Raw genomic sequence first — 10,734 nt, forward strand, 5'->3', positions numbered from 1 at the left:
CCACAGTCACCCACTGGAGAAGTCCCTCAATTCACTGGAATGAGCCTGCCTTAGCATGGCCACCAGACCAGCCGTTGGCTGAAAGCAGCCTGTGAGAGGCATGGCCTCAGTGAGAACGCGGCGGTGGAGCAAAGGAAACAACAGCTGCGGCTGTCAGTCACTTCTGCTCCCCGCAGATCTGAGCAGCACATTTTCATGATGGCTACGGAAGCTGACAGACAGAAGGTTGGCCACACCCCAAGGATACACAGCCAAAAGCAGTGATGCCAGAATCTGTCACCTTGATGCAGGGAGAGGGAGCGGGCCCATGGACCCCTCTGAATAAGCCTTCATACGCAAGCATAAACATATATAGCAGTAAATCCTTACATATATTGAATGCATAGTCATTCCAAACTCCACGGGAACAGATTTACTTTCAACTTTGTGAATTTCTTTTTTTCTTTTTTTTTTTTTTAACGTTTATTTATTTTTGAGACAGAGAGAGACAGAGCATGAACAGGGGAGGGGCAGAGAGAGAGGGAGACACAGAATTTGAAACAGGTTCCAGGCTCTGAGCGGTCAGCACGGAGCCCGACGCGGGGCTCGAACTCACGGACCGTGAGATCATGACCTGAGCCGAAGTCGGACGCTTAACCGACCGAGCCACCCAGGCGCCCCAACTTTGTGAATTTCTTTCCAGGTCCTACCCATGGGACATTATTGCAATCATCATTGCAAGCAGCACTTCCTATTTTCTAAAGATTTGCTATTTGTAACTAATATTTCTACATTTCTATCATAACCTTCACAATTATGCTTTTTGGTGACCAAACAACATTCAACAGATGGATGTGCCATAATTTCCTAAGTCATTGCTATTCAACATTTCTATTATTTTGATTATTATTATTTTTTTTAATGATCACTGCTAATGTCCTTATGTACATCTTTGGGCACATACTATTTAGTTTCTGTTAGGTCGTAGCTTTCGGATAAGTTTCTAGGTTTCAAGTTACTGGCTCTAAAGATACAGTTTTGTGGTCATATCAAATTTTGCCAAATTGCTTTCTAAAATCATTATGTCAATTATGTTTACTATTTTGAGAGAGAAAGAGAGAGAGAGCATGCAAACAGAGGAAGGGAAGAGAGTGAGGGAGAGACAATCCCAAGCAGGCTCTGCGCTGTCAGCGCAAAGCTCAGTGCAGGGCTCAATCCCAAGAGCCGTCGAGATCATGACCTGAGCGGAAATCAAGAGTTGGATGTTCAACTGACCCACCCAGGCACCCCAAACCATTGTTAATTAATCATGTGCATTAGTTAGCTGTTGTTGCACAAAAAATTACCATAAAACTAAGTGGTTCATACAACCCACACTTATTGTCTCACTGCTTCTGTGGGTCAAGGATCCAAGCATAACTTAGCTGTGTCCTCTGCTTCAGAGTCTGTCACAGGTTACAGCGAAGGTGCTGGCTGAGGCTGTTGTCTCTTCTGAAAGCTCGACTGGGAACAGATTATCTTCCAAGCCTACTCAGTTGTTGTCAGAATTCAGTTCCAGCTGTTGTCAGAATTCAGTCCCTCATGGGCTGTTGGATTGAGGGCCTCAGTTCTTAGCCAGCTGTTGATCAGAGATGGCCCTTAGTTCCGTGCTATGGCAAGGCTCCAATATGGCAACTTGCTTTATCAAAGCATGCATCTGAGAAGACAATAGAGTCTGCTAGGAAGACAGAAGTCACAATCTTTTGTGACTTGATTACAGAAGTGATACCCCCTTAATGTTGCTGTATTCTACCATTTTGAACCAGGGGAGTAAAGACAGAGGATGACACAAGGCCAAGAGCACCAGGAGTGGGGATCACTGGGGCCATTTTGGAGGCTGTTTACTACAAATGTCACCAAGAACATACGTTTGTACCAATTTCACAGCAACCACCCTAAAAGTGAATGGTCTAGCATTTTAAAATTACCAGTATAGTAGGTATAAGACTATTTCCCATTTTAAGGGCCTCTTCTCCGGCCTGGTATCTACACCAAAGGGACATGGGTCCTTTGCTCTCAGCTGCTGCCACGTAATTTCCAAAAAGTTGTCAACTGATAGCAACTCAGCAAAGGAACTGACCTAACTGGGACTTTGAAAAGTTCTAAGCACAGACTTGTAGCAGGCAGCAGTGAGTTCCCTGGGAGGGTTCCAGCCTCAAGGAATTGCTGGTATTTGGGCAGCAACTCCAAGCTCTGAACACCCTAGTACCTATATCACTTAAAAAGCAGGGAAATTTAGGAAATCAATCTTCTTTTAAAATTTTTTTAACGTCTTTTATTTTATTTTTGAGAGAGAGAGAGAGAGAGAGAGAGAGAGACAGAGCATGGGCGGGGGAGAGGTAGAGAGGGGGAGACTCAGAGTCCAAAGCAGTCTCCAGGCTCTGAGTGTCAGCACAGAGCCTGACGTGGGGCTCGAACTCATGAACCGTGGGATCATGACCTAAGCCAAAGTCGGCGCTCAACTGATTGAGCCACTCAGGTGCCCCAAAACCAATCTTCTTTGACTTCTCGACTGGGGACAGATTATCTTCCCATAATAAATAAATGTTTATTTATTTTTGAGAGAGAGAGAGAGAGAGAGAGAGAGAGAGAGCATGAGTGGAGGAGGGGTGGAAAGAGAGGGACACACAGAATCTGAATCAGGCCCCAGGCTCTGAGCTGTCAGCACAGAGCCCGACGCAGAGGTTGAACTCATGGACTGTGATGTTCGTGACCTGGCTGGAGTCGGCCGCTTAACCGACTGCGCCACCCAGGCGCCCCAAAACCAATCTTCTTTTAAAGCTTACTATATACTCTCACTGGGCTTCACATTTTGCAAACTTTATTTCACTTTCATTATCAAAATAATACTGTAAGCTACATATCAATATCCCCATTTAATAGAATACTTGGGGACCAAGATGGGACATCACCTGTTCAAGGTCACTCTGCTAAAGTGGCAGGACCAGCATTTGAACCCACAGCAGGCTATCCTGTCTGTGTCCTCTCTCTGCTTCCTAAGGTAACCTTGTCCTCAGCTAGAGCCTCTGAGGGCTCCTAATGCTTGGTCCCTCCACTCCATTCTCACCTCAGCACCAAATATGACAAATCGGGTGTCCTTTCCTCTTCAGTTAGCTGAAAGGGTCTCCCCTGGAAGTTCCAGAAAGCTCTGCTCAGTGACCATTTTCTCCTGATGAGAGGTGAGGCTAGAGAGTCACCTCTAACCAGCAGGGGAGAAAGGCTGTAGAGGTTACAGTACAAGTTTATACCACAAAACCCTCGGGATAAATAGGACAGTGTAAACAAAGGGTTTGCAAAGGGGATCTGGACCCAGGCTCCTGACTTCAAATCCTTGTTCTGTTATTTTCAAAGCTTTGTGGCTTGGGGCCCATTTCTTCACCTTTCTGTGCTATTTCCTTGCCTGTAAAATTGAAATAACATTGGGGCGCCTGGGTGGCTCAGTCGGTTAGGCGTCCGACTTCGGCTCAGGTCATGATCTCACGGTCCGTGAGTTCGAGCCCCGCGTCGGGCTCTGTGCTGACAGCTCAGAGCCTGGAGCCTGCTTCAGATTCTGTGTCTCCCTCTCTCTGACCCTCCCCTGTTCAGGCTCTGTCTCTCTCTGTCTCAAAAATAAATAAACATTAAAAAAAAAAATTAAAAAAAAATTAAATTGAAATAACATTATCAACTACCTGTTCCAATTTGGGGGATCAATGAAAACAGACTCTAAGAGCCTGGCAGAGTGTCTGCTACATAGTAAAGTCTCTATAAACAATACTGTAGGGATGTAGTGGGCAGAAGGACTCACTGTGTGAGGGTCCACAGGTCTCTTTCAGCCCCAGACTGTGATATCCGCACACCTGGGGATGGGGGTGCCAGGCATGGCCACATGGGGCATGGCACTGTGGATACTGGCTGCTGGGGATGAGTCAGGCTGCTAGGGTCAGGGATGGGCAGAGCCAATGATGGCATGATGGCTCTGGGGCTCCCTTTCCTATATTCCGGCTGTGTGTGTGTGTGCGCGCGCGCGCACATGGGGTGTGGGGGTTCTGTGTGCCTTGACAGAGCCTTCTATCCGCCAGCCTACTTCGGAGTCTGCGCAGCACTGTTTTGGGTGGGGGGATTGGGTATCTCTGTACATTCACGCTCAGAACCAGGATCATGTGGGAGGGGGGCACGACTCAACAGGACAATGTTCTCTTGGGATCAGGGGCAGAGTGCTGACAGCTGAGGCGTGCTGCAGGCATCTGAGAAGGAAAGACTCAGGGCCGCATTTACAGGGTACCTTCCTGCCACCTGGTCTGTTACAGAGCTCTGGAGCATGCTTTTTCGTCTTTCTAGGATCAACACCCAAATCTGTGTGTGAGGGCACAATATATCACAAAATTTGGGGGGGGGGGTGTGACCTATTTCCTAAAGCCTCTTGGACGCCCTGGTGGCCTGAGTGGTAATCTGTGCTCTATAGGAAGTGACCAGAAGTGTCCTGGTTTCCCCACAGAACAACAATCACAGAAGATCCGGGCCAGCCCCTGCCCTTGGAAAGTCCCAAGTTGGGAAGACAGGACAGGGTCACCTATGATTCATATGGCCTCACCCATGTGTGCAGCCAGCCCTACAGTAAATGCTCTGACTCTAGGGAGCCAGGCCTGCCTGTTGTAGCTTAAAAGTTCCATTCATTTATTCAAACATGTTAGGGAAAGCCTCAGTGCACAGCAGTATACAAGACATAAACACTGTTCTTATAGATAGTACATTTCAGTAGAGGAGATGGTAAGCCATTAGCTTCACGGTAACTTCTGTAGTTACAGTTTGCACTAAGGGCTCGGGAGGGGTACAGGGTGCATGATAGGCGTGAATGGGGAAGGTTCCCAGGGTCAGGTCACTGGGTACTCCTGCAGAAAGAGCACTAAATAACAGAGACAAGGGCAAAATGGGAGAAAGCACCCCAGATCAAGGCACTGTGTGGGGACGGAAGAGGAAAGCAGTGAGGGAACCAAAGTGCTCCTGAGTTTAGGATCCACAGAACCGGGAGAAGGGGACACAAGATGGTTAGAGAGGCCATTAGGTCCAGGCTCAGAGATGCAGCTCTTGCAGAAAGCAAGGGGATGTCCACAAACTTTTTTTTTTTTTTCAATGTTTATTTATTTTTGAGAGAGACAGAAACAGAGCACGAGTGGGGAAGGGGCAGAGAGAGAGGGAGACACAGAATTCGAAGCAGATGCCAGGCTCCGAACTGTCAGCACAGAGCCGGATGTGGGGCTCGAACTCACGAGCTGTGAGATCATGACCTGAGCTGAAGTCGGACACTCAACTGGCTGAGCCACCCAGGCGCCCCTAGCAGAAAGCAAGGGGATGTCTGCAAACAGTTTTAAGCAGAATGGAACCCAGACAGACCTGATTTTCCAAGAGCTGGGAGGGGTGGGAGCAGTGGCCAGGAGGCCGGAGGGAGGAACTATCTGGGGAGGGCAAGGACAGAGCTGAGGGTTGCCTGGGCCTGGGCGATGTGCAGAATGCAGCAGGGAGGAAGGGGAGGGGCAGTTCACAGGGTGGAGGCTCTGGGCCAAGGTCTGGAAATTGGGCCACACGAGGCATGCGTGGGGACCGGGAGCAGCTGAGGAGTGCAAAGTTTGTGACATGGACTAGAGGGAGCCAAAGCAGCAGCCATCTCAGGGGATCACTTCCCTTACCACGGGGGCTCCCTGTCCTTCCCTTTTGGGCAAGTCAGCAGGAATGCCTGGCGTGGCCATCCTGCTGCTCCTCTAGTATTGAACGCAGTGGGGCGGGGAGTGGTAAGTGGATGGAGCTCACCGAATCCAGACCCCAAACCATGTTTCTCCAGCCGAGATCACACAGTCATACATGGGGGCAGCAGCCGGGGGACAGCCTGAGGGGCCCCCTGAAGTGGTACTTCCCAGAGCAGACACGCGTTCTACCACTCACTAACTCATCCACCTGCCTATGCATCCACCAAGTGTGTGCCCAGCGCCATCCCGGAGACCTGAGAGATGGGGTGTGTGGCCAGGCCGGACGTTGGGACCCACAGGCTGGCCCCATGGAGCCAGAGCACAGATCTGCAGCCACCGTGAAGGACCCAGAAGGAAGACATGCCACCCCTCCCTGCTCACTCTCCATTCAGCCTCCTGCAGGAACTGTCTGCCACTGAGTGGGCTTCCTGGCTCCCTGGGTGTGGCCTGATCTCTTTGCCCTGAGTTACCTTGGCAACGGGCCTGAATTCTTCCACTGTGCCGGGGAAAACAAAATCGACAATGAAAAATAAAAATAAAAAAGGGAACCTGGCTTGCTGGCCACAACTGTCCCCACCTTTCCTGGGAAGGGGTCTCCTGTCCAAGGACCAAAAGTGGGGTCTGCTCCATCTGCCACTAGAAGGCCCAAGGGAAACGGAACAAGGGTGCAGCATATCCTCCTGGGCCCTGAGTGTGACACCAGGCCCAGTCCATCGCTCTCCTCCATCCTGCTTCCTCCTGGCCCCTGAAAACCAAGCTCCCTCTGCCCCCACCCCCGGCCCTCTCCTCCCCTGGCACTGACCATGCATCAGCAGGCTCCCTCCCTGCAGAGCCTCAGTTCTGCAATGGCTTGTTCCTTCCTCTTCCTTCGGCCATAGGTCTTGCCGGGTTCCAGCAACACCTCCACTCCCCTTCAGGCCCAGGGGCTCTCTCTGAGCATGCCATCTTCGCTGGACACATCACCCTTGAAGCTCTCCCTCAAGCTCCCACTTCCCAGCCTCTCAGGGCGACACTAGCTTCTCACCTGGGCCTCGAAGGTTTTCAATGTCTGCCACAATAGAAGGAAATTGGGATTAGACCACCAGGTAAACTACAGGGTGGTTGTACACGTCGTGCAAGCACCTCCAGGGGGGAGAAGCGGCCTGACTCCCACAGCCGGCTGGTATTCAAACACCAAGGAGGGATATCCCATTTCTTCGAGGGATGTCCTCTTGGCCAAGCCCTTTCGTTCACAACTCACGCTGCCCCACAATCCTGCCAGGTAATTTACATCGTCCCCATCTGACAGCTGAGGAAACCGAGGCTTAGATTCAAAAGGGACTTGCCCAAGCTCCCGGGATCATGAGTGGTGGACCGGGATAGAACCTAGGCTGTTTAATTCCAAAGTCTGATTTATCTGACAATGGGCTGTGGGTCCAGAGGCACCAAGAGAGCCCCCAGAGTCAACAGCAGGGTGGTGCCTGCAGGAGCCGCATCTGTCCTTGTGATGAGTCCCTCAGGAGCGGCCCGAGTTGAGCGTGGCCCTCCACATCTGCAGCACAGAATCCCGGCGGGTCGTGAAGGGTAAATGTTTGATGCGGAACCAGTGTCTGGGAACGATGTTCCCACTAGGCGTATACAGCTTCGCTCCGTGTGTGCCCAAGAGGCTGCGCAGGGCTACGTTGCCGGATAAAACCTTCTCATAGAACTCCACTCCACCCCGGGCATAGGCTGCAGACAGGGAGGCTGTGCGGCGGTCCAGCCAGGCTTCCAGGGCATGAGTGAGAGAGTCTGTGGAGAAGGCATAGGCCACAAAGCCCACCACCGCTGCCACCAGGTTGAAGGCAGCCCGTATGTTCATGGGGCCCCCATAGAGCCCCAGTGCATGCTTGGCACCCACGCCCAGTGCCCACGTTCCTGCCAGGCAAGCTGGGGCCGGCAGAGCCTGTAGGGCGGCTGCACTGCTCTCCAGGTACACCACTTCCTTGGCCAAGGCAAACTTCTGGGCGTCGCGGGACAGGGTCAGGGCATCTTTCAGCCGGGCACCTGCTGGGCTCTGCCAGTTCACTCTTTGCCCATGTACAACCACTGGATGATCAGTGTTGGTCAATGAGCCACCCAGGAAGCTGGCTGGGATGCCCACTACCGCCCCGGCGGGGAGTCTCGGGAAGCCAGCACTCACAGGCTGGAAGGTGAAGGTGGTGAAAGGCTCATAGCTATGGCCTGCGGGGACACCAATGTCCTGTAGCACCTCTTGGAAGAGCCTCTGCAGCTCTGGGGAGAGTGGGGCTGGCTGGCCCTGAGGCCAGTACTGGTATAGCCATTGGATCACAGGATCTGGGAAGACGTGGTATGAGATCTGGGCCCCAAATAGGCCTGCACAGGAACCCACCACCAGGCCTGTCCTGTGTCTCTGCACAAACGCTGCGGCCCGCCACAGGGGACCTGCCATGAGCGCTGCCACCGTTGTAAACCTGAGCCAAGAGAAAGACAAGTCAGCCAACAGTTCCGTGGGTCTGCCTGCAGGCTGACCTACCCCAGGGCCACATCCTCTGTAACTGAGGCAATACAGCAAGGTGGGTAAGAGCATGAGCTCTACAGCCAGAGCTCCAATCCAAACTCCCTCTCTGTGCATCACCTTACCCATCTGCCAAACAGGCAAGGGACAAGGGCATCACTAGGGTGGCGGTGACGGGCATATGAATAAACATATGAATACGTAAAATAATCGGTCTGGCACAGCAGCTGACACCTCTTGTGATAATGCATGATTATTACGTTTAATAAGCACCAAGTCCCCAACTGCCTCATGACACTATTCATCCCATAGTGAGGCCCTATGTTCAACGTATGAAGTGCTTCTTAGATGCTAGACACGACTCTTAGAGCTTTATATATATTATCCAACAATTGAATCCTCACAACTCCATGCCCAATTACTCTTGCCCCTATTTATTTGTTTATTTAAAAAAAATGTTTAATGTTTATTTATTTTTGAGAGGGAGGGAGACACAGAGTGTGAGCAGGGGAGGAACAGACAGAGAGGGAGACACAGAATCCAAAGCAGGCTCCAGGCTCTGAGCTGTCAGCACAGAGCCCGATGCGGGGCTGGAACCCTCGAGCTTTCAGATCACGACCTGAGCCGAAGTCAGACGCCCAACCGACTGAGCCACCCAGGAGCTCCTACTGCCCCCTTTTTAAAGCATTGGAAACTGAGGCACGATAGGCTAAGTAAACTGATCAAAACCCCAGACTACCAAAGTGGCAGTATTAAAGGTTGAGTTGTGCTCCCTCCAAATTCACATGCTGAAGTCTTAACCCCTGCCCCCCCTCTAAGAATGTAACTGTATTTAGGGATATAACTGTATTTAGAGATAATTAAGTGAGGTCATGAGGGTAGGTCCTCATCTAATATGACTGCTGTCCTTAAGAGAACACCTTAGGACACCGACACAGAGGAAAGACCATGAGAGGACACAAGCCACAGGTGACTATTTACAAGCCAATGGGAGCAGTCTCAGAAGACGCGTCATGCTGACGCCTTAATCTTGGACTTTCAGCTTCCAGATCCTGAGAAAACCAATTTCTGCCACCCAGTACTTGTCCTGGCAGCCCTCGCTGTGACTAACACAGGCACAGTATTTGAACACAGGCTATCAGGGGTCCACAGAAAAATTTTCATCTCAGAACAAAATTTAATGCTAAATTACAAATATACACAAAAGTAGAGAAAAGAGCACTTAGCCACTTAGCACTTCAACCAACTCATGGCCTATCTTGTTTCCTCTCTCTCCCACCCACATTCCTCCCCCAACTGGTTTATTTTGAAACAGGTCCTGGGCGTCCTCTTTTTTCATTCGTAAATATTTCAACAAGAATTCACAATTATTTTACTTTGGTTGAGGCTTACTGTCTTCCTGCCTCTGAAACGTGTTTAATTAGCAAGTAAGTTGCTACAAACAAGAACGTGGGGGTACCGGCTGGCCTATTTTAATAAAAAACTCCTAACGGGGCACATCACTTGGGCCTATTTTCCCAATGGAGAAACTAAGGCTAGGAAAGCAAGGGTCCTGGCCAGGGTCCCAACGCCCCCAGGCCCACCAGCGCCAAGGCCACGATTCAGGCTGGCCGAGGAGGGGCCGCGGGACCCTCGCGGAGGGCTCGCCGCCGGGCGTCCATCCCGGACCCCAGGCTGCGCACCGCAGCTCGAAAGCGCTGCTGGCGTGGACCCTAGGGAGGGGGCCCGTCCCCGGCTCCGCGAACCTGCAGTCCCCTCCGCGCGCTCACCTTTTCCGCAGCCGCCACCTAGCACACGGCAACACGTGCGCGGGGCGGGCCCAGCGCAGAGCGCGGCCGGCCTGGGCTCTGGGGGCGGGGACTACAGGGGGCCTGGCGCTGAGCAGGCTCTGGAGGCGGGACAGGGGGGCGGGACGTCCGGGGCGGGGCCTGGGGCGGGGACTAGCTCGCTGGCGGTCGGGGTTGGAGCTGGAGGCACCTCCCCGACTGAGCGCCTTGGGGCGGGGCTGAGGCCTGCGGGGTCCTAGCCTTTGGCTGTGCTGCGTGGGCGGGGGCTTCCTTCTCTGTCCCTGAAAGGCGGCCTTGGTCGCCTGTTTAGCCCTCTAAGAAACGGCGGCCCAACGTGGGTTAGGAGGTGACCGGTGGTTGCGTTGCCTTCGGAGCCCAAGCCCACCTGACTGCCAGGTCCGTGGCCTTTCCTGTCTGGAAGCGTTCACCGCCAGTGGTCTGCTCTGGGCTCTAGTTTACCGTAGCAGCTGCCCCCTGGCCCATGCCCCTCAAGTGATCCATGCTGTACAGCCCACAGAGCAGCGTCACACCTGTCACTTCATCTTCCCAGCAGCGCTGCTCGCCACCTGTTTTTTGTAAATAAAGTTTTATTGGAGGACAGCCATACCTATTTCTTTACAAGTTGCGTATGGCTGCTTTCTCCCAGGGCACAGTTAACTAACCAGGACAGAGACCGTCTGACCCAGAAAGCCTAAAATTTTAGCTATCT

At 52.1% G+C, this 10,734-nt stretch overlaps 1 protein-coding gene across 4 annotated transcripts; it reads right to left on the minus strand.

Moving 5' to 3' along the window:
* Positions 1–1,184: 1,184 nt before the first annotated feature.
* TMEM177 (transmembrane protein 177) lies at positions 1,185–10,119 on the minus strand. Of its 4 annotated transcripts, none has more exons than XM_040474840.1 (3): positions 10,008–10,119; positions 6,766–8,194; positions 1,185–1,597 (listed from the first exon to the last, which is right to left on the minus strand). In XM_040474840.1, the coding sequence occupies exon 2, from the start codon at positions 8,170–8,172 to the stop codon at positions 7,237–7,239; it is 936 nt and encodes a 311-aa protein (XP_040330774.1). In that variant the 5' UTR covers positions 8,173–8,194; positions 10,008–10,119; the 3' UTR covers positions 1,185–1,597; positions 6,766–7,236. The 4 variants fall into 4 exon arrangements, with proteins under 4 accessions (XP_040330774.1, XP_040330773.1, XP_040330772.1 ...); XM_040474839.1 differs by having other exon boundaries at positions 1,185–1,675; XM_040474838.1 differs by having other exon boundaries at positions 1,186–1,597; positions 6,544–8,194.
* Between the last annotated feature and the right edge of the window lie 615 nt (positions 10,120–10,734).

Source organism: Herpailurus yagouaroundi, unplaced genomic scaffold (genome assembly GCF_014898765.1).
Source record: "Herpailurus yagouaroundi ecotype Mexico unplaced genomic scaffold, PumYag 140, whole genome shotgun sequence".
Lineage (NCBI taxonomy): Eukaryota > Metazoa > Chordata > Mammalia > Carnivora > Felidae > Herpailurus > Herpailurus yagouaroundi.

What these genes read in the sequence shown, in the direction of transcription:
- TMEM177 (XM_040474840.1), bottom strand. Translation starts at nt 8,172, where the DNA reads ATGGCAGGTCCCCTGTGGCGGGCCGCAGCGTTTGTGCAGAGACACAGG.